This window comes from Spea bombifrons, chromosome 7 (assembly GCF_027358695.1).
Source record: "Spea bombifrons isolate aSpeBom1 chromosome 7, aSpeBom1.2.pri, whole genome shotgun sequence".
NCBI classification, from domain to species: Eukaryota; Metazoa; Chordata; class Amphibia; order Anura; family Pelobatidae; genus Spea; species Spea bombifrons.
In genome coordinates, this window is record NC_071093.1 from 4,106,904 (window position 1) to 4,134,737 (window position 27,834).

General features: G+C 41.3%; 2 protein-coding genes and 1 long non-coding RNA gene across 4 annotated transcripts; all 3 read left to right on the forward strand.

The window, feature by feature from the left end:
- The first annotated feature begins 3,287 nt into the window (after positions 1-3,287).
- Positions 3,288-13,951, forward strand: ACMSD (aminocarboxymuconate semialdehyde decarboxylase). Its single transcript, XM_053471705.1, has 10 exons — positions 3,288-3,444; positions 5,077-5,121; positions 6,931-7,027; positions 7,370-7,419; positions 7,691-7,927; positions 9,351-9,444; positions 10,371-10,466; positions 12,053-12,225; positions 13,389-13,487; positions 13,787-13,951. Exons 1-10 carry the CDS (start codon positions 3,388-3,390, stop codon positions 13,847-13,849), a joined length of 1,011 nt encoding a protein of 336 aa, XP_053327680.1. The 5' UTR covers positions 3,288-3,387; the 3' UTR covers positions 13,850-13,951.
- LOC128502017 (uncharacterized) lies at positions 5,550-5,876 on the forward strand. The gene is made up of 2 exons (XR_008355079.1): positions 5,550-5,724; positions 5,761-5,876. It is a non-coding gene; the product is annotated as an uncharacterized LOC128502017 (long non-coding RNA).
- Positions 13,952-16,095: 2,144 nt separating the features above from the next.
- Positions 16,096-25,030, forward strand: CCNT2 (cyclin T2). Of its 2 annotated transcripts, XM_053470709.1 has the most exons (10): positions 16,096-16,290; positions 17,296-17,377; positions 18,670-18,798; positions 18,984-19,044; positions 19,182-19,244; positions 19,562-19,607; positions 20,755-20,918; positions 21,335-21,405; positions 21,964-23,110; positions 23,209-25,030. In XM_053470709.1, exons 1-10 carry the CDS (start codon positions 16,133-16,135, stop codon positions 23,274-23,276), a joined length of 1,989 nt encoding a protein of 662 aa, XP_053326684.1. In that variant the 5' UTR covers positions 16,096-16,132; the 3' UTR covers positions 23,277-25,030. The 2 variants fall into 2 exon arrangements, with proteins under 2 accessions (XP_053326684.1, XP_053326683.1); XM_053470708.1 differs by having other exon boundaries at positions 21,964-25,030.
- Positions 25,031-27,834: the final 2,804 nt, after the last annotated feature.

A 27,834-nucleotide genomic window follows, 5' to 3' on the forward strand; every position in this document is an offset into this window, starting at 1 on the left:
ATCTATAGCCAGCACGACTAGCAGCTGGGGTTCGGTCGCCTATCATTTTCCCGTTACGTGGTTTTTAGCCGTGAAAGTGGGGTCTTGCTAAGAGTGCAGAAAAGACTCAAACCTTAATAATTCAGGAGCCATATGTCTATCCCATGCGTGTTTACGTTCCCTCACTGTATTACCCTCTACCACTTCTGCTGGGAGGCTGTTCCACTTATCCACCACCCACTCAGTAAAGTAAAACTTCCTTCCATTACAGCTAAGCCTCTGACTTCTTCTAACATTTCCGGCCTGTATTTTATTAGGGGCTTTTATGTAAATAATGTACACTTTTTTTTTTACGAGTACTCCCTGCCCAGGTCTCTTAAACTCTCTGCCCACCTCACGTCCCTTTAAAGCCCCGCTAGGGCCACTCGTATCCCTGATTCTTGCCACATGACCAGGAGAAGGGGAGCCCCAGGGCACCACCCCAGGGAAGGTCCCAGGTATACCGGCCACCTATAGCCCCCACGCCTTAAATCCTATTCTATACATTAATATATATTAAACATTTTGGAATGTAGGCCATTTTTAGCACAATATTAAAGGAAGCATAGAAAGCGATGCCTACAGAGGCGCCCCGAATCTCCTATAAATAAACGCTAATTATAATACTTTCGGGGCAAAAAATGTAAAATTCTCTGGTTGGAATCAGCAAATACGGAGCAAGCGTGATTTACGGACACTTCCTCGGGTGAAATAAAACTGATGTTGTGATTCTGAGCTTCTCCTTCATTTAATTACAACCAGCATGTCTTGGGATCGGTGCCGGTGAGGGGGTCGTTAATTAATCATCTTTAGAATCGGAGAACTTCTCGAGTATCCTGAGCCTAATTAAACGCTTTGAAAAGGTTAATTTCATTTCGGGTGAATTTAACGTTAGAAACGAACAGTCCTTTTTTTATTACTATTATTTTTGTGGATAAAAAGTCTCGATGAAGGATTTAAGTGACCTTTATGGGTTTTGATTAAAAAGTGATGACATATTAAAAACGCAAAGTGATTCTTGCTATTTGCACTACGATTATAAAAGCCATTAGCGAGGTTTCATTAAAAAAGGGTCATTTTACATTTAATTTTATTTGTTTAATTGCAGGCATCGGGCCCGTTTTGTGTCCACTGTGTTCATTTGATAAAGTTATGCTTTCATGATTGTGTTATTTTTTTTTATTTATTTTTTATCGATTTAGGGAGTTTTAGCTTGAACGTCACATTTTTGGGGTACTAAAAAAAATGGGGAAAACCCAATCTCTTTCTCAGACACACACAGTCTAAACACATTTTTGTGTCAAACAAGCAGAAATTTGGTGAAACATAAGTAAAAATAATATGCTTCGAAATGGGCGGGGGATTGTTAAATGTGGGTGTGGCATGGGTATTAATGGGTGTGGTTTTATCTTCCTTTAGTGACCCTTTAATGCCTTACTATAGAGTGCCCAGGAGGTGCTAATGTTTAGGCAAAGGTCTATAAATATTTTTTGGCTTTTGTACCGGAGTTTTCTTACAAATAGGAAAGAAAGTTCGTATGATGCAAGAACGCTACTTAACATTTAATGACTACAAAGGGGCGAAATCCATTAGCTCTTGGACCGTCGCCCACGTTTTAAGTCCGAAACAATATTTGCTGTGTTCTCCTTTCTCAAAGGCTCTTCGGTAATATTAGTCTGAACTAAAAACAACACGAGAAAGTAAAACAACACGGAAATCTGAGCCAAAATGCTGACTCGGCGAGACGGACCCGGCGTGGCCGGTCAGATGCAATCCAGCTTCTGCTGAAGAATCCACTCCTATGATCCTCAGCTCGCTTCTGGCTTCACACGTAATGCTGAACGCTGTAACCCTAAAAAGAGCTCGAGAGCTGGGAGCCATAGGGTTTATTAACTAAATGGGCTGATCATTTGTATTTTAATAGTTAAATGGTAACTGCTGGAAGCTGTTAATGCCGTTTACTGGTTTGTTTGGAGCAAGAAGACCTGGCAGTAAATCTCGGAATAAGATCTATCGTAACCAAGGAGATTGATAAATACCGGGGAAATTCAACCCCCTCCCGGTAGAGGTGGCCCAAATGTACCCTTAAATTGCCCCAACCATGCCAACCCCTACCGTGTGCTCCCCGCAGGGAAGGAAACCATTGAACTTTTTTTTTTTTGCTGCTCCGAAGATATTAAGTCGACAATAAAAAAAAAAAATCCCTAAAAAAAACATTTCTCATCGCTCCATTTGCTCAGAGGGACAAAAAGTAACTAAAATCCCGAAAAACATCTTTTTGTGAGCTCAACAAAAAGTATCAACCTCGACTAAAGACTCCATGGCCAAAAAGTTAAAAGTTAACTTGGTTTTGCAATCGATACAAAGAGTTCTAGAGAATTTTACCCCCGGAAACCCTGCATTCTCCGCTTTTCATCATGAAGATGTATTTCTATTCTGAAACGTAATGTTTTTTTGCAAAGAGAATTCTATGATCTCCCCGTCGAGTCTCCTTAAAGTGTGAAATATCACGGGGTCTTATTTTACGCGCTCGGTAACCGCGGCCGAAAAGTAAAAGTCAACCGCTAATTAAGAAGCTCTGCGTGCGAGAATCCAGAACGCGATAATAAACCACAGAGAAAAGTCATATCCAGCCGCAAGAAAAACACCGCAGCTCCATTTAACCTACATATATATATATAATTTATTGTTTTATATAGCGCCATCAAATTCCGTAGCGCTGTACAACGGGTAGGCAGGACACGTAACAAGTATTAAATTACATAACAATTTGACTTACAGAAACAACAGGTGGGGAGGGCTTTGCTCAAAGGAGCTTACAATCTAGATATATATTTATATTAGAAAGGTAGTTAGAAAAAGCGATTTCTATCATCTGAATTAAGACCTCGTTTTAGAAAACCTGGTTTAAAGGGACAGCCACGAAAAATATATGTTTTGTTTTTTTTTATATTATATTTATTTATATATATATATATATATTATATAATTATTTATATTTTCCTCTTTGTTATTCAGGTGATTCTTGCTGTCGGAAACTAAGCGTAGATTTAACTTTATGGCTTTGCCTCCGTAGAGCTTATAGGGGTTTGCAGCACTCTAGATAAATCATTGGAGACGGCCGTGTTGGTCCAAAGAAAAAGAAAAAAAACACTTGTCATTTGGAAAAAAAAACAACAATATTTTGCACTTTGATCTTGACCCGGGTTATTTAACACGCTTTGTTTTCCTGGCTTTCTATTGGTTACTGTTAAGGGGCGTGCGTGTGTGACGGCGTGCTACAAAAGTGAAAGGGCAAATTTTCCTCGGCACGGATAGGATTTGATTTTTTGGTCTGGAACAATAACACCGAAAAGGTATTCTTATAAAATGAAAATAGATATCCACAGTCACATTCTTCCCAAGGAATGGCCAAATCTAAACGAGGTAAAAAAAATTATCATTATTTATTTATTTTTTTAATTATTTTTTTATTTTTTTGCTGTTTACAATTTATTGTAAATCTTTATTTTTAAAAAAGATTTCTTAGTAGAATATTTATTCTATGTAAATCTGACCAAATTTATATGATTGGAGGATGGGGGAGAGGACGTCACCGCAAGTGCCACCATAGTGTACTCATTTGGCCCTTTCGGTGACATCCACTTCCCAGATTGGAGGATCGGGGAATCCGAATCCTTTTTTTGGCCCATTTGCGCATCTACCTTGGATATTATGAGCTGAAAAAAATATATATTTATTGTTTGTTTTCTGGAATTTGTGAATTTTCACTTAAAATACGGCTGGTTTTCCCTGGCAGTGCTAATGGATGACATCAAACACTATGTTGCTGTCGCTACAATATCACTCCCTCAGCAGAAAGACGGATTTTATTTCTGTCCAAATACTGCTGCGAACCATTAGGTTTCCCAACACGTTTATATAGCAAAGGAAAATGCTCCGTGTCGCTCTAGAAATAAGCATTTTAGTAGCCAGTTTGGCCGCGGGAAATGTTGCGAGAATGTATTTAATAAAATGATTTCAAAATCGAATAGAAAAATTCAATCGTCCTAGGACAATTCTGGTGCAAAATGGTCAGACTGGAGCAATTGATGGAAAGATTTTCTTGGTTGCCATGGCGACTGCACGACGCTGGCCTCCATGGTTACACTGCTGCACCAGCACATATGTGACTGTTATCCTGGCTTTCTTGTGATGAAATCAATAGACGGAGCCACTGGACAGTCATTAAGCAGCGAGACCCGCCAGCTCCCCGCCTGCGGATTTTAGCTCTTTCGGGGTTGTTAAAATATTAATGAAGAGAAGAAGGTGACCTTCAGCCTGTTGCTGAGTCATAAACTCCAGAGCGCCGAGTCGGTGGACTTCCCGGCTAATGATTGACTAAGTGAAAGTTCCAAAGACGGCTTTAACCGAACAGCCAGCGACGTAATATGATTATTCCCTTCTGTAACCGCGTTATCGCTCGGGCAATAAACACACCTCGTTACTTATCAGAATAACAACCGCACTTAAAGATAAAATGTGGGTGAATTTATCACATATGGAACTGAGAAACACAGAACCTGCAGATTGGCCCCATTCGGCCCCCGTCTAGTCTGCCCGTAAAGACTCAAACCTTAATCAGTCGTTGGTCTCGTCTTAGATTCATATGCCTATCCCATGCGTGTTTAAATCCCTTCACGGTATGAGCCTCTACCACTTCTGCTGGGAAGCTGTCCCACTTATCAACAACACTCCAGCCCCGGCATCGTCCTCATCAATATCAATATAATTATTATCTCAGAAATAAAACTGTGCCCTGTCCAGGGTCAAGTTGGCCATCCTCAACAGAGGCGTTCACTTTTAAATACCCGCGATAACTTTAATCTGGAAATTATAGGATGTTCATATAACCAGAAAGCTCCAGATTAAACTAATTTGATCCATACATTTGATTAAAAAAAAAAATGCGTCTCAATGTAAGGATGGAATTTGGTTCCATCGCAAGTAAAAAGTCTTGGAATTGACACAAAAAGTGACCTCTGGATAAAAGGTATAACTTGTTTTATTTCTACGCAGAAATACGGCTATGGCGGCTGGATCCAGATGCAGCACGGCTGCCAGGTATGTTCGCTCTCATTCATATATGACGAATAGCGTTATATGAGCAAACGACGGCATTCGTTCTCGGCGGCTCCATAAAGTACCAGCGTGTTACGTGTTCAGAAAAGGAACGTATAACAGGATCCATTATTGTTACACATCTTAATTACGGGGTTCATTGAATTAATTAAAATCAGCGGGGGGGGGCTTGCGTTCCTGTATATCCAAACATTTCCTCCTCTGTTGGGAAGTCCTTCTGTCCATCGGTTGTGAAAGTGTCCTCCACAGAACTCTACCACCCTACCATCATGGGTCCGGCAGTGGTAGGATACCTCCCAACTGTCCAGGTTTTCCAGGGATAGTCTTGATTTTTGGGCCCTGTCCTGCTGTCCCGGGTAGCTGTCCCGCTTTTGGGGAGACCGGCCCGAGAAGCTGTAAAATCTGTGTATAACGACACAGGCCGCCATTGCAGCTGTCGGGTGGCCACCCTCGCGATGCTAGCGTTCCAAAGGAGGCTATACGGACAAGGCAGGCATGTGGCCGCACTTCCTGCTTCTACCACTTCCTGGACCAGCCCCGCCCACTTTCAGGACTGCCTCGCCTCTTGCCACACCCCAAACACAGGTGTTCCCACCTGAAACGTTGGGGGCTACGGAATAGGCGACCCTTCATAAAACATGACGAAAGATTTATAAAGTAACAAAGCAACTAAAAGAAAAGCCCTGACGGATATTACAAATATTACGCACCAGACGTTAGTAATAAAACTACAAATATACCATAAAACAAAAAAAACACCAATTATGGGCACCTGAATACATGTAATTCATTATTTTTATTGGATTATAATATTAATTACATTTCTGGTTGTTACTATTTAACGCTCCACATTCTGCGCCAATTATCACGCATGAGAAATAACGCATTATTATTATTATTAACAAATGTGATTTATGGACATTGTACGAAAAACACCAAGGTCTACAAAAAATAGTTTCCAGTTCCTGACGGTGGAAATTAATATTTCTTGTTAGGAGAAGTGATTAGAAGCCGGTCGTTGGATACACTTTAAGCTATTTTTTTTTTTTTTTGATGAAAGAAGCGATCGCGTGAAGCAGGCTACCACTCTGAGATAGAAGGTTTCCATGGCAACGGTGGCCAGCCTTTCTTCTATATATAAACAATTTCTCTCCAGAGGATACTTCGGCGAGTCAATACGCGCCAGGCTTCGCTCCTGTTTAAAGACTAATAGACTGTGCTAACCGTGAACGCGTGTTTATAGGTTTTTTCCATAATTAGAATAAATGGGGCATTTGCCAAATGGGCACGGTCATTTTTAATTACACAAAAAATATACTTTTTCTCCTTATTTGCATGCCCATGTACTGATAACCACTAAACAAATAATAAAAAATAATAAATTTAGAAAAAAAAAACTAGCACCACGTGTAAAAGTAGAAATCCCCTCCCCCGTTCACTACTCACAAACACCTTAATTCAGGAGTATTTTAAAAAACTACCCTATAGGGTAATATCTAAGGCAGGGGCGTCCAACGTGCGGCCCTCCAGCTGCTGCAGGACTACATCTCCCATACTCTTCAGCCAGCCCCTTAGCTGTAAGAGCATTATGGGAGATGTAGTCCTGCAGCAGCTGGAGGGCCGCACGTTGGACGCCCCTGATCTAAGGCAAGGCGCATGTAAAGTGCTGCCCCCTGCAGGCTGCAGCATCAAATAAAAATGATTTGCGCCCCGGGATAACCCTAAAATCCTATAGCCACCCACATATCATCCTCTGGTTTCCATTATCTTTTTTTTTTTTTTTTTTTTTAGGGAGAAGCAACTATGATGAAAGATGGAAACATTTTCCGGGTTGTTCAGTCTAATTGCTGGGATCCTGAAGTCAGGTTAAAAGAGATGGATCAGTCAGGTACATGTATATTTCATTCTGCGGACAGGTAAATGTACTGGGGGACATGTTATTCTGGATATATTAGATTCCCGTGCTGCAAATCATCTTGGTTCTATCTTCACTGATTAATGAAAGAGTTAATAATCACAAAAGTTGCATAGGAGCTAAACGAACTTATGTGTTGTTAAATTTAAATGAATACACTATATATATATATTTTCTCTATATCTATATATATAAATATATAAATATATATATATATATTTCAATAAATACATATATTTTATACACTTATACATGACATCATATAATCACCTGAATCTTATTTAGAAACAATAACAGAATAACTTCTTAATGCAGGAGTGACAGCACAAGTCTTATCTACAGTGCCGGTAATGTTCAGCTACTGGGTGAGTACTGGGTATCTACTGAGAAACACATAAATATATAATTATATAACACTAAAGCTACAATGTAGCTAATATGTATCGTTAATTACTCGATTTAACATGTATCAAACAACAGCATTAACCAGAAGAGCCAATTATTGCCCGGAAATAATATCAATAATTAACTTGAGACTTGTAACATTAATAAATGTAAGGTTATGCATTTTGACGGATACCCAAAACAAGTAAATTTTTTTGGTTAACAAAAAAATCATTCACCATTTTTAAACAGGCAAAGCCCCGGGACACTCTGGACATGTCGCGGTTTTTAAACGATGATTTGGCAGCAGTGGTCCGAAAGCATCCGAAAAGATTCATAGGGCTTGGAACGTTACCCATGCAGTGTCCGGAACTGGCTGTGCAGGAGATGCATCGCTGTGTGAAGGAGCTCAAATTCCCCGGGGTACAGATTGGATCGCACGTTAATCAGTGGGACCTAAATTCACCTGAACTACACCCAATATATGCGGTAGGTATCTCCAGATTACACATTTTAAATGTAAATTCTGAACATGAATCTACGCTGGGCTCCCCACCGCCCCTCCACTCCCGGCATCTTCAATGCATTAAAAGGCACCTCGGGTGCTGGAATATGACATCATATCCTGGTGTGTCATGTCTTAAAGGTGCACAGCGCCTTTTAAATCAGTCTGTAGTGCAGGCAGTCCAGTTACTCCCCTGTAACCGGCCCATTGTGCAGAGGGGGCTCTTGGCTCTTTGCCGCCCCCCCTTGTCCCGGATACATCACTTCTTAAGAGCCCATGTTTGGCCACCTGATCCCTTTTTTATGCCATGTTTTGTGAATAATGGTACATAGTATGAGGATAAAGTTACATTTCCAGGGATGTCTGGAACCTATCATTTCTCTGACATATTGGAGAAAACTTAAACCCTGGACAACTTAAACAAGTAATATATAAAATTGAGGGTGTCCGTGATGTATGTTTGGCCTGAAGGAGTAATTTGTTCCTTTAACCGATCACTTGAAATGTTGACGGTTATATTGCTTTTTCTAGAAATGTCAGCCAGAGGGACTCAACGTAAAGCTAGATAATAATTATCATCAGGAAAGGATCTCGTCAACTCATTGATCTGCCGTCACTGAACGTCACCCGCGCTTTAGCTTTATCTCATGAAGAGGACAACCCCAGGCCCCATATATCTAAATATTAATAATAATATTATCTTCTGTGTGTATGTATCCACACTAACACTCAAAAGTTTGGGGTCACTGAGCTGTTTTCATGGAAAACAATGAAATTTCTGGCTGTAACATAATTACAAAAGGGTTTTCTAACCATCCATTAGCCTTTTAAACATAAACTTGGATCAGCGAACATAACGTGCCATTGGAACACAGGAGTGATGGGAGTGATAAAGGGCCATTGGAACACAGGAGTGATGGGAGTGATAAAGGGCCATTGGAACACAGGAGTGATGGGAGTGATAAAGGGCCATTGGAACACAGGAGCGATGGGAGTGATAAAGGGCCTCTGTATGCCTATGCTGAGATTCCATAAAAAAATCATCCATTTCCAAGAAATTTCTAACTGACCCCAAACCTTTGGGCAAAAACGGGTAATAACTACTTCCAGGGTCAGAATTTCTTTTTAGGGAAAAAGCTGAAACAGTAGTTCCAGCCGTGGCCTGTTCACCTCTGATCATTCCCATTTTTGAGGCTGAGGTTCTAGACTAGGAGACCTTTGTGTTCAGAAACCCAGACAAGAACCTTCTTCGAGATATATTTACCGCATTCCTACTCCCCGCGGTATCATGCAGAGTCCTCCCGTCCTAGAAGGTGGGTTGTTGTCCAACAGATATCATTGTCCTACAAGGGATTTATTCCAGGATAAGACACCAGAGCCTAAACTCTTTACGTATCTGTGTTTCAGGCTGCAGAAGAGTTAAATTGTTCCATATTCGTGCATCCCTGGGACATGCAGATGGACGAGCGGATGTCCAAGTACTGGCTGCCATGGCTGGTAGGTTAGTACATCGCATGGCGCGCTCTCTTGGACCTTCTAAGACCGTGATACAGTATCTCTTCGTACCAACATTGGCTCTCATAAGACGTTCCTTTTGAAGCTGCACCTGGGACCACCGAGGTCCATCTGTCAGCGTCGCTCTCCTTGCAATAATTAGACAGCTAACCGCGGAAAAAATGAATGGAACCGGAACGCAATTAATTGAACGTTTCAAGCAAAGGAGAACATTTTCAAATCATTCAATCGTATTCCTGACAATAAGAGGCAAACCGATTAGCAGTTTTCATTTTGTTTGAGAAACGACAAGTTAATTGTCTCATCTACTGTTGATAGGAATTAAAGTAAAAAAAAATAATGATAGTTAAAAAAAAAAAACTGATTTATTGGAGAAATTCTAAAACCTCTCCTCAAAGAGCATCAATGCAAACACCCTGGATAGGAACCGTAGCCCTAAATTATTTGTAACCTAGTATTGCGTTAGAACAAAAGGTCGTAATCTGAAACTAGAGGGTCAGAGGCTTAGATGGAATGTAAGGAAGTTTTTTTAATTTACTGAGAGGGTGGTAGATAAGTGGAACAGCCTCCAAGCGGAAGTGGTAGAGGGAATTTAAACATTTAAAATTGGAAAGGCATATGGCTCATGAATCGAAGACGAGACCAACGACTGATTAAGGTGCAGGCAAAACAGGCAGATTAAATGGGTCAAATTGATCTGATGGCAAATGAGATGTTTCTATAGGTGCAGTACCAGCGATAGGCAGCAGAGGGCAGTACATACCATTAACCATATGCATATCTATAGTATCTATACATTTTCTCAATCAAACTAGCAGCGAAGTCATCCTCACGGTGATCTTGTGAAATATGTTTTAGGCTGATGTTTGCGTCCAAATTATTCCTCTTAATGCTGTCACGTTTACCCACCAGGCATGCCGGCTGAAACCACCACCGCCATATGCTGCATGATTCTAGGAGGAATATTCCAAAGGTTCCCAAAACTTAAGGTTTGCTTCGCACACGGAGGTACGATGCTCGGCAAACGAGAACGATCGAGATTCTATACAATATAATTCAATTCTACATCAAATATAATATTTATGTTTTACCAATAATAATAAAAATAGATTATTAATGGGAAAATATAAATAATCCGTGTGGAATAAAAATAAAGAGATTGTTTATTTTATCCCATCACGGCTAGCTGAGCATAACGCAAGCTGAAATTCATTGCAGCCATACTTACCAACTGCCCTGATTTGTTCAGGACACTCCCGATAGCTGGTTTCGACCAAGATCCTTATGACAAGCCATTATCGGGGCCACCGCTCCTTATATACCACTCACCCCATGAAATCAAAGGGTTAAAGTTCATTAGGGTGGACAGCGGATTATTATTCTATTTATTGAGGAATAAGGGCTAGGTGATCACATGACACTGATCACTGCCTTGGGCAGCCACTGAACACATAAACGATGGGCTTTTAACCCCCGGCGCCTATTAAAAATGTAACAGGGATCATTAAACCCGACCAGACACGATCCATGTCCAATTAGCAAGCGGCATCTGTAAATTAGCAATTCAATGCATGGGTTTCAGGTCTATGAAGAATTGGGATAGTTAAACGGCAATAATGATCCGATCCCACTTGGATTGGCTTTTACTTAACTGAGGGGGGGGTGGATAAGTGGAACAGCCTCCCAGCAGAAGTGGTAGAGGCTACTAGAGTGAGCGGATTTAAACATGCATGGGATAGGCATACGGCTCCTAAAACGAGACCAAGGACTGACTAGATGGGTCAAACGGGTCTTATTGTCAAATTCCAGGTTTCTATGTCTTAAGGCTCATTATAGCACAACCAATGTATTGGAAAGAGAGTTAGCGTTTTATGCGGGAATTATTAAGAGGGTACGCTGTCCTGTTGGGCCGTTTTTCTATACTGGATTTGAGGCGTGAGAACCGACGCATCCTCGGGTCCCTGGCGTTCGGAGGCGGCTGAAGCTTCCCCTCCCGTCTATCCGTTCAGTCATTTCAGTTTAGCGCTTAAGCCGATACAGATAAAGGCGGATAACGGAATTATCGAGCTGTAAACCTGCTATAATTCTATTAGTTACCAACCAATCATCGCTTCCGGGAAGTGGCAGTTTTTAAAGACCAGAGCTGATATTAAAGCGATCATTCTGCGCACAGCAGAAAGGGAATTCGTTTTAATAAAGAAAAGTACGGTAAGCCGAGGAAATTCTACTTTACAGAAAGGGTAGTAGACGCCTGGAACAGACTTTCGGTGGAAGTGGTCCGGGCAAACACAATAGACAAATGGGTCTGATTCTAGTGCAGATGTTTAATTCTTCTATTACATGTTATTAATAGAGCGCCAGCGGACTCTGTAGCGCTATTACAATAGACAAAGTGAAAACGGTAACATTATTATTAACAATATACAAGATTAACGATAACATTAACACGTTAAAAACATAGCATGTGTCCCCAAATTGCCCATCGATTATATACAGTACATGCTTGACTGATTTCACCTATTAGGGACATTAAGGTCGTTCCGTGGGTCACTAAGTAATGTTAGTAAATGGCCGATGACTTTTGTGTTTTCCAGGGGGAGCCCTTCCGTATACGATCGGCCGCATTAACCACGGCTTTAACGTTCGGCCGGATCTGTGCGCCGTGGATAACGACGACCCGCCGGAGAAATACCTGGGCTCGTTTTACACGGATTCTCTCGTCCACGACCACAAGGCTTTAAAACTGCTTGTCGATGTCATAGGAAAAGTATGTTTCTAATATTCCCTTAATGTAATGCTGCTTAAAATGCTCCAAAATACTACATTTTCCAGTGAATGAAACTAAATAAATCTGTATATTTCTGAATATATATATATATATAATATAATATATAAAAATAATATATATATCATATAAAACCAATATTTTATTTATATATATATATATTCAGAAATATACAGATTTATTTATATTTAGGGGTTATTGTCGGCACACATGCATGAAATGACCACCTGGAAGAAGCCCCCGTGGAATACACTGAATTCCGCGTTTCTTAATAAATCAATACATTTCCAATTAACTGGCCCAGAATCTTTGCCCCCTTCTTCTTTATTCTGTGAGACTCTGAGAAAATGCTAATGGTTTAGACACCTCCAGGACACTTGGGGGCATCCCGCACGCTAATTGCCTCTTTAAAATACCTGGCGTAGGGCGACCTCTAGTGGACTCCTGGTTTATTTCACTTTTAGTGGCATTCATTCACCGGCACTTCGGGAAGATGATGTGGAATCCGGTGCCTCTGAAGTATTGTTAGGCAACCTTGGTTCTTTGTATTTTGACTGTTGGCAAGCTAAGCATGATGGGAGTTGTAATCTATACTTGCTGGGGTGTCGTACAGCAAAATGGACATGTCAAATGATTTAAAGACTCGATTGCTGTAATTTTTTGTGACCTGGAGAGACCAGGCTCTGGGGGGGGGGCTCTAGCTATACCCTCTATAGCACCTGATTATTACCCCAGGGCAGGGGTAATTAAATTTTTTCTGGCCTGGTATCAATATACTGCCCAGGCCCCTACCACGTCATGGCCTTACCTGGGAGCATCCGTTTACTGGACAAAAACTGATAATTAACAAATCAAAACTAGTGTGCTAGGTAACACAACTGGCATGGTAGGTAACACAACTGGCATGCTGGGTAACACAACTGATATGCTAGGTAACGCAATTTATATTCTAGGTAACGCAATTTATATGCTAGGTATCACAACTGGTGTTCTAGGTATCACAACTGGTGTTCTAGGTAGCACAACTCAAGTGCTAGGTATCACAACTAAATTATTAAAATACCACTACAATGAGATTTGCGCCCTTTTGTGTGCGTATTTCAGCTTATTGTCCATCTTTCCGATTCCGTTTTTGTTTATTTTAGGATAAAGTGATTTTGGGAACTGACTATCCTTTCCCGCTAGGAGAACATAACCCAGGGCGACTGATCGAAACCATGGACGACTTTGATGATACATTAAAAGTATGATTCATGTTTATTCTATTGTTATTGTACGTTTCGGTGTGATATGTGTGGGTCCTTCTGTCTATCGACACAAGCGGTGACAACTCTCAGTCCGAACGATATGAACACAATGACCGGCTGTGCGTCCAACACGACAGAAGATCACACGGGTCCTACTTATAAAATTAATAAGTAATAAAATAATGAATTATACGTTTGTTTCCCATCATTGCCAGTCCGGCCCTGCGTGTCACTCATGACATCATTAAATGACATCATTAAAGCTCCTGTTATCTCTTCTTTTTCTTTACTTACAGGACAGGCTTTTGGCCGAAAATGCCTTAAAGTTTCTAGGACTGAAAAGGGAACAGTTTGAATAACAAAAGCAGAAGAATGTTTTGGGGGAGAGCGTTTGCATATTTATCATTACCGGGGTCGGAAGAGTTAAATGTATATTTTTGTGAATAAAGTCATTAAGTTGCTTTTGTATCATTTCTCTGTGTTGTGGGGTCACACGGGTTCAAAGGTGAAAGTGAAAGTCGGGGGGGGCAATAAGGTCCTCCTAGTCCTCTCTGCTTGTCCAAGACTTGTTGTTTATGTTAAAACAAAAGCTGCACTATTGTAGTTATCTATAAGTGGGTGGTAGATAAGCGGAACAGCCTCCCAGCAGAAGTGGTAGAGGCCAATACAGTGAGCATGCAAGTGTGCCTCTCGTAGATAACTAAATGTGCTGTCCATGGGTGGCCGTCCCCCTGGGAGCTGGGCTTCCATAACAGCTGGAGAGCTGCTTTGTGAACCCGGGGCTGTTTATGGTAATTATACCGGCAGAGGAGGGGGTGGGAGTCGGGCCACCGGTTACCCTTTCGGGGGGTACCAGCTAAGCCACATAGGGCCTACTATTTCTGGGGGGGGGTATGACAATATATATTCTTCCGGCATTTAAATGAAGCAATAAGGAAAGCGGACATTTTTGTTTTGGCACATGGCACCAGCGGGGCTCACGCCGGCTACTCCACGGGGGCCACACACTCACAAGTTTACTTTTCTAAATGCAACATATGGGGCAGCCAACAGCGCCGGGACCCCCGCGTACCCCCATTCAAATGCACATGAATGATTTGTAGGTAAAGAAACTCACGCCGCTGTTTACAGATCGCTGATTTTTGTTGTTTTGTATTGTTTTTTTTACAATCGACACTTTCTGTTTTGGGTGCCTTTTAAATTAATCATTTAAATGCCCCCTTTACATTCCTAAAGGATGTCTGCAGAAGGCATGAGACCCCCTCTACATTCCACAACCTGAACAATGGATCAAATGACATCATCCTTTGTGATCTCAAAAGGTGTTAACCAATTAAAATGCACATAATTAAAGCCTCAGGTGTTGGCTGCATACAGATGTTTAAGAAACCCAGAACTTCTGATCAGCCCCATTCGGCCCCCGTCTAGTCGCCCGTTTTTCCTGACGTAAAGACTAATACTTTAATCGGTCCTTGGCCTCAGCCGCGCACGTTCAAATTCCCTCACTGTATTAGCCTCTACCACCACTGCTGTTAGGCTGCTCCACTTAGCTACCACTCTCTCAGTAAAGTAAAACCTCCTTAGCGGCAGATGTATAAAACTGTATAACACGATCATTTGTAATACATTAAACATTATTAAATATATATATGTGTCAAAATTAGAAAATACAAACCGGTTTTAATATTGACAAATACATTATAATGTCTTATTTACCTTTAAAACGTCTAATTGGAATATTAAAAAAAAGGGGGGGTTTTGATGCCTCCTGCTTTAAACGCTAGTAGAAGCGTACGGGGAATATGTTCCCGTAGCACCGTTTAGTGGTTAGGCTAAAGATGAAAGCCAGCCTATACGTGGAAACACCGTTATATCACGCAAATAAACGTTGGAAATGCGCCGTAGCCAACCGTTTAACCAAGCAAGCCGCAAGCAAAAATAAAAAGTAAGGGTAACTAAACATCTAAGGGGTTAAGCAGATGATCCCTTGGAGGAAAACGTTATTTCGTACTGTATTTATTTTTTTCGCCCTCAATTATTATACCCAGCGCCTTTAACATTAAAACTGTTTTTTGTCTCCATTTTAGTGGCTTAATAGATTAGTGAAACAACGATAAAAATGCAATGTATCTTTCCAAAATAGGCCAATAACCAATTAAAATATTTTAAAAAAAATAACAAAAACAAGGTAACAAAAGACACAATAGAGCAATAAATAATAATAAAAAGTAAAAATAAAACAACAAAAGTGGAGAAAAAAAATAGAATTATGAAGAAAAAAAATTATGAAGAAAAAAATCAACTATTTGGCAATAACATGTTTTTATATTTATAAAAAAAATACATTTGAAAAACAGTGCACTAAAACTGATCTAAATAAAGCTAGCGAGGTTCTGCTCCCTTTGCAACTTCCGCTTGTGAACGAGCACCCATTGCTCCGCCCAACAGGCGTGGCCAGCTCTGTTGCTATGCGTTGCTATGTAGTGGGGCGCGGCGAGCGGCGCAGCTCAGACAGCTCCACGGTGAAGTGCTGCCGGACGAGTCACGTGAGGGGTTCAGAGTTCCGTCTCGCTCTGTGACGCCATTTCCGGTGATTGTGACGCACTGGGTTCGGCGGCTGACGCTCGGCTCAGTCTTGGGTCATGGCGGACGGCCGAGCGACCCCTTCTCGCTGGTTCTTTACCCGGGAACAGCTGGAGAACAGCCCGTCCCGGCGCTGCGGCGTGGAGGCGGACAAGGAGCTCTCGTACCGCCAGCAAGCAGCCAACCTCATCCAGGACATGGGACAGCGGCTCAATGTGTATCCTTTCCCGACTGTGCTGCGCGGCCTAGCGCCCTGGAGTTCTTACGGCCTTGCTGTTACGCTTGCAGGAGGTTGCTAGTGCTTGGGAGAATGGGGTTGTAGGGTGCCTGGAATGCCGGTGACCAGAACCAGGCGAGGTATGCTGCGTCTGCGGCCTTCAAAAGGGCCTCTTTGTCCCAGCGGGTGGAGACTCCTTGGAGCCGGCAGACATGCGGCCTGTGAGGTAAACTGTCTCCTCGGCCTCCTCTTTCCTCAGGGCCTGGTATCCTGGCCAGCTCTGGGGTGAAGGGACTCCGACGGGTTTTTTTTCCCCTAGCCGAGGCCTAGGAGCACGTAGAGGGTGACAGTGACCAGCTACATCCCCGCTGTTACACCGTGCCGGTCGTTGGACCAGGTCGCTGCTCGTGCCGGTTGTTAGCATTGCTCAGGTACCTACGTAGGCCAGGTTCTTCGCCGGTCCTGATCAGGGATTTCAGCACCATCTTGCTTTTGGGCAGCAGTTGCTATGAGGGCAATAGAGGCTTTATTGGGTTGGCTGTGACCTGAATCTCTGCTGCTAATTTTAATACATTATGTCTATTACTAATGTATCTCTGGCTAGAAGATGATTTGAAAGAATAAGATACCAAGTTTTAGGCTTAAGTGTAATTAAGTTTTCCTTTACTGAGAGGGTGGTAGATAAGTGGAACAGCTCCCCAGCAGAAGTGGTAGAGTGAGGATATTAAACATGCATGGGATAGACATGCGGCTCCTGAATCTAAGACGAGACCAACGACTGATTAAGGTTCACCGGACACAAAGAGATCTGCGAGGCGCTCTTTGTCGGGTTGTTGCTGTGTTTGGTTCCATTTTCAGTTTTCCAGATTTGAACCAATTTTAAAATCCTAAATATACTTCTAACTGTTTAAAAATGCGCTGTGTCTCTGTTTGTTGTCTTGTGATTGTGGTGTTTTTTTTTTCACTGTCCAAAATCGTCATGTTTTCCTTAACCGCAAAATCCAGATCCCAGCTGACCATAAACACTGCCATTGTTTACATGCACAGATTTTATATGCATCATTCTTTTACCAAATATCACAGAAACGTAAGTATTCTCCCTTCACAACCCCCCCCGACGCTGCTGAATAAAATGCTGCTGACCGTATATTTTGATGGCGTTCTATTCTTCTTGTCTTTCCATTAACCCTTTAAATGTGTTCATTAAGTTAATGGGGTGAAATCCACGGCTGAGTGTGATGCTGCAGAATTAATACGTTTGTAAATTCACGTTTTACCAACGGTTGAAGGGAATATTACTGATCACGTTTAATGATGGAACGGGGCATTGGGGTATTTCATACAAAGCCATGTAAAGTTGGATGGCTCTTCTTTTTGTGTTCTTACTGTAGGTGATGCTTCATACCTAGTTTTTCGCAGCACTTATGTGTATACGGGGGGGGGGTAAATAATATATAGTTATACACAAAACAGTTTGCTTCTGACAGGGGTTGCAAATGATCGTCTGCAACCCGGGCACATGTATACATCCAACATGTCATGAAACAAGACCCAGGCCCTCGTGCGCCCGCTGCATTGCCCAATTCATGCTTTATTTCCTGGGAGGTACGAAAGTATCGATAGAAAGCTCTGGAAGAACGTTAATCCGGCATGTAATCGTTTCAGTCCCCCAGCCAGGACTTTTGTAATCTGTACGTGACCGTTCGAAAATTTGGGGTCACTTAGACATGCCCTTGTTAAGCCAATTTTTGTCCATTAAAACAACATGAAATGGATCAGAAATCCAGGGCGGACGGAGTTAATGCTGTAACTGACTATTGTAGCTGGAAATGGATGATTTTTAATGGAATCTCTTCATAGGCGTACAGAGGCCCTTTATCACTCCCATCACGCCTGTGTTCCAATGGCCCTTTAACATGCCCATCACTCCTGTGTTCCAATGGCCCTTTATCACTCTCATCACTCCTGTGTTCCAATGGCCCTTTATCACTCTCATCACTCCTGTGTTCCAATGGCCCTTTATCACTCCCATCACTCCTGGGTTCCAGTGGCCCTTTATCACTCCCATCACTCCTGGGTTCCAGTGGCCCTTTATCACTCCCATCACTCCTGTGTTCCAGTGGCATGTTGTGTTCGCTGATTCAAGGTTAAAAGGCTAATTGATCGTTAGAAAATCCTTCTGCAATTATGTTACAACCAGAAATTTCCTTGTTTTTTGGGGGTTTTTTTATAAATAAAGCTGTGACCCCAAACATTTGAAGAAGAGTATATGTGTGTGTTTATATATAATCCCAATTTGTGTAAGGGGTGATGGCTCCTAGTATATTTGTGGGTGTTGTGTAGCCGCCTTTCGCTGATCTCGTGCTCTGTTCTGTCCAGGTAATGTCTCCTACTGCTTTGTTCCTGGCCGCCAAAGTAGAGGAACAGCCTAGAAAACTTGAACATGTCATCAAAGTGTCTCATGCGTGTCTTAATCCACTAGATCCATTGTTGGACGTGAAAAGCGACGTGAGTGAATTCTTCCATTTCGTAACCGTTCTGCCGACAGATTAGAAACTGAACCCTGATGTTTAGCTTTTCTAATATACTTCTAAAATCGCTAGCGTTTTGGATTCACTTAATGCCGAGGATTAATAATATCAATTAAATACAGATCAATGTTGGATTGATATGTGGAATTCCTTTCATTTTAGGCATACTTGCAACAAGCGCAAGAGCTGGTTATACTTGAAACTGTACTGCTACAGACATTAGGTGAGTCTCGCAGAGCCTGTTCCCGGTTCCTTTCCAGAGCCTGTTCCCGTTTGGGCCGGGGATTTACCCCGTTCATATAATCGAGTTGCTGGTTATTTTACATTTTTGAGGGATTTCATATCTGCGTTTTTCCCCAGGCTTTGAGATCACTATTGAACACCCGCACACCGATGTCGTGAAATGTACCCAGTTAGTGAGAGGTCAGTCTCGGTTTATATCCCCATATATATCAGTCTGTTGATTACGTGCTTCAGGCGGACCGATGTCTTCCGCGGTAGTCCCTTTGGGCAAAAGTATATAAGTAGCAGTCTTTTTGCTGCGGCTTAAAGGGAGTAGGGGTTATCCAGGACTTCTTGCTCCTGTATTAGTTCCTCATGTGAGTATATGCACAGAGTTACATACAGTAGCTGCTCTTTCTGCAGTGTTTCTCATTAACCATTAGAGTGCCAGAGGGTTGCATTTTAAGGTCTTGTATATTACTGGCCCCTGACGGTTTTTTTTCTCTTTTCTTTTGCAGCAAGCAAGGACTTGGCTCAGACCTCCTATTTCATGGCTACCAACAGGTGGTTATCCTGATCCTTTGTTGCACTGTCACAGCACACTATGTTTTTCTTTGCTGCACGGCCCCCTGCCTGTGTCTTACTACCCTTGTTGCATAGTTGGGGGTCTTGGCTCTCTCCGGTAGCGTGGCCTGGCCTCGTTCCTGTGTGTAATCTTGTATATTGTAGAGGGGCCTTTGACACAAAGGGGTGGATTGCATACTAAGAAATGTAGTGTTGCTTTCTGATCAGTTACTTGATTCTGAGTGCATAGAACTAAACTGGTAGCCCCGAATAGCATCTAAAGAACTAAACTTACCCAGAGCATCTTGGTAAGTATAATGATACTAAGTATTATCTTCTAGTTCCTTCTCCACATACTCTTGCAAAAAAAAAAAAATAATAATTTCACAAGATGCATTGAATTACTTTCAAACCAACTATACACGAGAGATGAGAGTTCATCTTGTACATATTTCACTTCCAAAAACGTTAAGCCAAGGGGCTTCAGAATCCAGATTCCGAGTAGATTTCGTGTGCGTCGTCTCCTTGGTGTATGACATCTGTTTTTGTGACCAGGAATACTAATGCCTGATGTATTGTCACCTCGTTGTAGAGTTTGTCCCTCGCTTTATTCTAGTGACGATCTGTCTTTGTATCGTTTATAATGTGCGTTTGGCACGTTGGAAATATGTTGACCCGCGTTTGGTTTAGTTGGTTTGAAATTGTGTAAATGTGTAATGCTCTTGATTTGTTGTGTAACGGCAAACATTACTTACCTATTGTGTAGACATATATTCTGGTGATGTGCGGAGATCCTCGGCGTACTGATAACATAATTGCTTCCATTTGACACAGCGATGGGATGTTTGATCCAGTACTGATTATTTTTTGTTGTGCACGTTGGGTATTTGTCATTGGATTCCATTGTAATCATTTTTCAATTCCAGAGCCACCAGGCGCGCGTCACGGTGTACTGTAGGCTGTTGTCACGGTGGATTTCTTATTCCAAAAAAAACCTTTTATTGGTTCTTGGTATTTATGCATTTAGGGTGTTTTTCATTATTTTTAGTTTTGCAGATAGGATTATCTGATCTAATTTTCTCTACAACGTTTTCTTGATTTAGTAGACGTTAAGTTCTAAATTGTGTTTCGTTTGCCTGTTTTGCAGCCTGCACCTTACTACGTTCTGCCTTCAGTACAAACCCACGGTAATAGCATGCGTATGCATTCATCTGGCCTGCAAATGGTCCAACTGGGAGATCCCTGTATCAACAGATGGCAAACACTGGTGGGAATATGTGGACCAGACGGTTACTCTGGAGCTACTTGATGGTAGGAATTAGCAATGATTACATCGAAGTAAAAGCCTCTGAAATATCATATACGCTGTCAGGTTTTGAGAGCCACTAAATGCATTTATGCAGATTTAATTCCAAACTCTAATCTGGGGTAAACTTTAACGTTATTATTGTTTATATAGCACCATCAAATTCTGTAGCGCGGTACAATGGGTAGACGGGACAAGTAGTATATTAAAAACAGTTTGACTTACAGAAACAGGCGAGGAGGGCCCTGCTCAAACAAGCTTACATGATGTAGATATGATAAACCATGGCTGGGAGAGGTTTTGTCTGCCGCTGTCTGGCTCGGTAGAGGGCCTGTTATTTCTCTAAACTTTGTTACAAAAAAAAAAAATGGAAGACTTGGATAATAACTTAATCTGATTTTTTTTTTATTTTTTCTTCCAGAACTAACACATGAATTTCTGCAAATACTCGAGAAAACCCCAAGTAGATTAAAGAGAATTCGAAACTGGAGGGTAATGAGACTTGACTCGCGAATCTGTTACTGATAAGCTACTTTTCATTTAACGTTCTTGCATTTGCTGCGCTTTTATTAAAGAGCAACTGCAATGTACCAGAGTTGCCCAAAATCCTTATTTGCGCAGCTGTAGAATATATTTATTAAAGTGATCTCAGTTTTGTTTAAATCTGTGTACCACACCTTGCATTTTAAATCTTTCTTGCTTGAAGATCTATGTGGTAATAGCTTTATAGAGGAAAAGCACAGCTGTAAACGGTCTTTTAGCGCTAAACTCATGCAGTCTGATTTGTAACAGTCGCTACGTCCCAATTGGGCTGTCAGATTCCAGGACTCCTCGCCACGAGATCGTGGGAAATGAAAGGGACGTGTGCATAAAAAATCCCAAAGCAGACCCTCTCCTTATCTTACAGCATTCCCAGATTACAAAATTGCATGTTAACATGATCTACGTTGTCACGCTGAATCTCTGTCTTTGTGTAATAATGGATTTCTAAATATTACTCATGCAATCCTCATTTTGTTAACTTGTCTACCTTATCTCTGTATCCAACAGGCTATCCAGGCTGCAAAGAAGCCCAAATCCGAAGGCCAGCTCGACAATTCCCTCCTTGGTTCATCTCTGGTCCAAAGTTCCATTTTGGTTGATCCCGTTGCTGGTATCGCCTCAAATGCAAGTTTTCCCAAGACGACATCTTCCGCTTTTCCTGCACCGGTACCTTTGAACTCAGGTAGCATCCAGACAACTCCAGACGAATTGGCATTAATGACCACGGCTATGCCTAGTACCTCATACATGGCATCCCACCACGAGTGGCCTCAGCATCAAGATCAACCAAGGACTGAACAAGCTTATAACCAGAAACAAGAAAATTCCATGCCTGTTGCACAATACAATCTGAACTATCAACCAAGCACTGCTGCACCACTCCATGTGGGCTTACACCATCGGAGCGACAAAGGTTCTGAGCATGCCGTGAAGTCAGAACACGCTCATAAGTCTGGGAGCAGTAAACATCACGGTCAAATGTATGCACCTGCTGCGGCCATTTCCCATAAAATGTCATTGGACAAGTACAGGGAGAAGCGTAAACTTGAAACAGTCGAAGTCGACGTAAGGGATCCGTACTTACCAGCACACGCAGAGCAGCAACATCACAAAAAGCACAGCCATGTGCCTGGTGGCAGCTCTGTGACGTCTCCCATCAAAATGAAAATTCCAATCGCGAACACGGAAAAGACGGAAAAACACTCGTCCGACAAAAAAGATAAGGGCGGGTCGCTTAAGCTGCGGATCCCTATCCCACCCACAGAGCGGCCCGCCAGCAAAGAGGACTTTAAATTGAAAATAAAAGTATCTTCCACAGACAGACACAGCTCGTCCGACGAGGGCAGTGGCAAAAGCAAGACGTCTAGCCCTCATATGAGCAAAGAACACAAGGACAAGCACAAAGAGCATTCTTCCAACAGGCACCACAGTAGCAGCCACAAGCATTCCCATTCACATACTTACAGCAGCGGGAGCAACAATAATAGCAATAAACTTTCCACCGATGGCATGCCAACAACTGTCTTGAGGAGTCCCATTGGCCTGACTAACGATGGTGGTACCTCGAGCTCCAGCTCTTCGAGAAAGAGGCCGCATCCCAGCGATGCCTCTTACAACCACCACTCGAAAATGAGCAAAAGTTCCAAAAGTTCAGGTAGTTCTACCAGTTCTTCCTCTCTTAAGCAGTATATATCGTCTCACAACACTGTTCTTAACCATCCCTTACCCCCTCCTCCCCCTGTCACATACCAGGTGGGCTACGGGCATCTCAGCACCCTCGTGAAACTGGACAAGAAGCCCGTGGAGAGCAACGGCCCTGATTCCAGTCACGAGTATGGTGCAAACAGCCAGCACATGGACTACAAAGATACATTCGACATGCTGGATTCACTTTTAAGTGCCCAAGGAATGAACATGTAATTGAAACCCCCCTCCTTAGTCCTTTTTTATTTTAATTTTTTTTTGTATATAAATTCTACTTTTTTGTTTTTAATTTAAAAACTAAAAAAAAAAAAAACAGGAGAACTTATTTAACACTGGCAACATCAAATTGCCGCAGTTTCAATACTTTTTATTCTAAGTGCTGCTTCCCCCCCCCCTTACTTTGAAAAGAAGAAGTTATAGTCTCCACGTATGATAGTATTATACATTCTCTAACAGCATGGATGGTGCAAAAAAACTCAGTATTCAGATTTAAGAGCATAAGAACGGGTGGCTGTTTCTAACCCAGTAGAACGCTTCAGTAATTGCTTATTTATAATTTGAAGTAATTCAGCCATCGCATCTTTGTTGCTTAGCTTTCCGGGGCGAGTGTAAATTTTTTTTTTTATTATTTTAAATATATATTTAAAGTTGTGTGTATGACATGCATGTTTTATAGATAAAGGGATGAAAACAGTATGCAAACTGTTTACAAAAAAAAAGTGGAGAAAAAAAATGTACATACATTTTTGTATGTTTAGATATAACCATACAATACTCAGGTTTGGAGCTGCTTGTAAGGATAAAAGGATAAATACAGATTAACTGTCATTGTATCTCGTCAAAGTCCATCATGATAGACATAAAGGGGGATGGCTTTGTCTTGTCCCAAACTTTCAGAGCTACAATGGCGAGCAAAAGATTTTTCACGGGCCTTTCTAGCGGAATGGTTAAAAAAAAAAAAAAAAAAAAAGTAGGCCTTAATGGGATCCGCGGAACAGAAAACCACTACAGAGGACACTTAATATCGCGACGCCAATTTTCCATCACCCAGAAGACGTTAGTGGAGTCAGTGCCTCGAATGCCACGATGACTCGAAACTGGCTCCTGGTCAATCCTTAGGGATGTGAAGGAAAACAAAAAAAAGGAATAAACAAAAAATAAAGTTTACATAATCTTTTTTTGCTGTGAAGTGCATTTAAATGTTTATTGGCTTGATACAGTAAATACAGACACACAGTTGCTACTTAATAATGGTTATGTAGAGTAATGTAATTTAAAGAAAAAGAGAAAAAAATTGTAGGAAAAAAAAATCGCATAGTGAACTTTTAGTAAGTTGGTCTTTTTCCCTTTATTTTATATAAATCTATATAACTATATACACCAGAAGTTATTTTTAATAGCTTATGGGGATCACTGTTTCTATTTGTGCTTCAGCACGTCTCTGGAATTGAGTTCTCGTCTTATTTGGCCATATAGCCCCCCCCCAGCCCTATGTAAATACAGCCTTAGCATTGAGTTAAAAAAGGAAGCTTTCCAGCTTTATTCCAAACAATAAGACATCGCTGATGTGCATCGTACGTCTGATTATAGGTTTTTAAAATCAAGATTACATTTCCTCAAATATCTGAAAAAGTCCGGTTTTAGCCACTCCCGTAGGTTTTTAACGTTGTCTGCTGGTGTCATAATGTCGCTTGTACATAGTACGTGCAGTCTTCTGTTTTACACGACTCTAGCATTTTCTATTAAAATCTATTGCATCCTGGAACTTCTCACCCGTCGTCACGGTAACCGGTAATGTCTTATCGTACTTACTGTAAATGTAATCTATGCTGACATTAGACAGTAAAATAAAAAGGTTTATTTTTATTCATTTACGTTGTACGTGCAAGTGCTGTACGCTGCGTTTTAAAGCCTTGTATCGAAAACTGGACCGTAAGGGTTGGCTTCTGCTTTATTAATGACCGTGTTGGCCGGTTTGATACTCTTTGCTTGTTAAAAGCTTGTGCGAAAAGGACAAGGGTGTTTTGTATGATATTGGGGGTTTATTCACTCAGCCAGGAGTTTGCTGTAATTAGAAACCTTTACCGTGTGAAAGTGCTCAGCTGACCCTGCGCAGTGCATAGCAAATCTGATCTCTAGCATCTCACCTCTAGGCTATGTGTAGGGTCAGCTAGGACTTTATTTCACAAGAAGCTGGCTGGCCATTAATAACGGTCGGCGAGTTAAATTGTTTGAAGTCATGCAAACCCTGGTCTGGTGAATAAAGTCGATATCGAGACGAGGGCTTCAGCGCAGCAGCTGTGGGGCTTGGTTTACTTAACCCGTTTCTAAACCTTCACTACCGTATAGGTCTTACGTTTCAAAACGCAGCATAAAGCATTTCACCGGGAGTATATAGATGCCCTAATTGGTTAAATTCTCTTTCTGGAACCCAGGTAGTTCTGGGGGCGCATGTTTAGTGTCTACTTGAGACGGTTACCAGAATGCCACTGGATGCTTCAATAGACCAAACCATTATTTGTAATATATCTGCCGCTGTGCGGACCAATAACTGCCCTGCTTACCAGAAGCCTTTCCCCCGACTGGTAATTTAGTGATCCCAGGGGGGGTGTATTCTCTAAAACAGGAACTTGTGGGAGGAAGACTGCTAAATTTGGAGAGTTTGCTGAATCGTGAAGGTCCATCAAGGAGGGTTGAGCTGACTCTGCATAACGCATCGTTAGATTGGAGAGGCTTCTTAACTTGAGTTTTGTGTCTGATTTAACCGCGTTGGGCAGAGCCAGCTTGTTTTCTCACGGGGGAAGCTCGACACGTTTGGTTCTTGAGCTGAGTTACAACGTCCGGCACCCCTGAAAGCTGAATACAGATTTATTGAAATAGATAAGTTGCTTGCAGTTCGTCAAAAAAGGGCTCATGAAAATTAAGACGGGGGCAAAACCTCTTTACAAGAATCTTTTTTTATTTTTTTTATTTTTTAGTGAATGTATAATTAGTTTTGGTTTTTTTTTTCATTTTTTTTTTCTAAATCCATGATCAACTTAGTGATGCCTTAAGTCTCAATGTTCACGTAGCAGATAATCTCCCCTTTGGGGGTCTGCGCTGTGTTGGTTTTGTTTTTGGCCGTGCAAGTCTGACACCAGACTTCTCACCAGTAACTATGATCTGAAGTATGGAGTGAAACGCATCTCACCTGCGGGATCGCTCAGTTATAGAATAATAATAGCTGAGGTTTTTTCACTGAGCCAGCCTGTCATAAATATTGCTGTACATCGTGTGAAATGAATGTAATTTGCGATACTTTAAAATGTGTTCTTTTTGTTCTTCTGCTTGGAGCACACGGAGAGGTAAGCGTGCGTAGTAGTGCTATGTCGAAGTCGGGGGGCATGGGGGTTTTTAACGTACTAAATTTGCATTGCTTTTTTTTCTCACAAGGGCTACAAAGCAGCCGGTGTTTAACCCTTTGAGTGCTTGCTTGAATAATTCAAGTTTTTTTTTTTTGTTTTTTTTTCTTACGGTCATCTTTATGCATGTCGCCGTGTCCTAAAATTCTGGCGTTTTTTAGTAGCTCCAATTAAAAAATTCTATTTTTTATAGTACTGTTTAACGCAAATACTGTTTTTTTTTTGTTTAATATGATCTACATTAGAGTTTTCTCAGCGGCTCTATATTAACCATGGCTTTAAAAAAACAGAAATGGATCTACCGGATCTTAGGAGATCCTGGAAACCTGCTTTAGGGGGCATTTGAGAGATAAATCTTTTTACATTACCCGTGTCTTATGATCGCAGCCTTGTATCTTGGGTAGAAAAATTATTTTATCAGCAATGTAACCCATAACAATTTGGGAACTTCTCACCAGTCACGAAATACATGTTCTGTATCTGTTGCATGTCTGTTAACTTCAAAGTGAGCTCTCTCTCTATAAATTTTTATTTTTTAATCATTGCTTTATCCATTTTCTTGTAATTGCGGTTTGAACCTTTATTTGTTCCCTTTTTTTCATATTTTTGCTCAAACATTCCATTTCTAGGCATCCATCTAAATTTACCATCGGATACTATTTTCTGATATTGGAAGACTGTAACTACCGGCTTATTTCTTCTTTTTTTTATTTATTTTTTTTATGTCCTCCTTTGAAAATTCCCTTTGCAGCCATAATTCCCTTTAAACACTAAGGTTTTATGTAACCAAATCACTGTAATGCGTGTTAACGTTTTAGAAATGCGATTGCGTGTTTGTGTGTGCGTCATAGCTTGGCTTGTGTTCCTGCGTTGGTTTTGTGTCGTATGAACCAAGTTTTCTATGTATTTGGGAGATGTGCTTCAAAAACCTGTCTTAAGAATAGTTTTTTGTTTGTTTTTGTTTTCAATAAAAGTATATTTTTCAAAATTATGTCAAATTATGTTTATAAAAGCAATTGGTAAAGGTGACCTTGGCACCCGTATAGAGCGGGATGAACGGAGGCGCCGGTTGTTTTGAAGGTCGGCCACGAATATATTTTGCCAAAAATGCTTTTTTAAATTTTGGTATTTATTTTTCTGAAGCCGTACATAACTTCTATTTGATGTTAACCTATTGTGGGTTATTTTTTTGCATTGTTTGGATCTTAAAAAATGTATATAATTTAATTTTTAAATATTAACATGGCTTGAAATGAGTTGGGGTATTGGGATT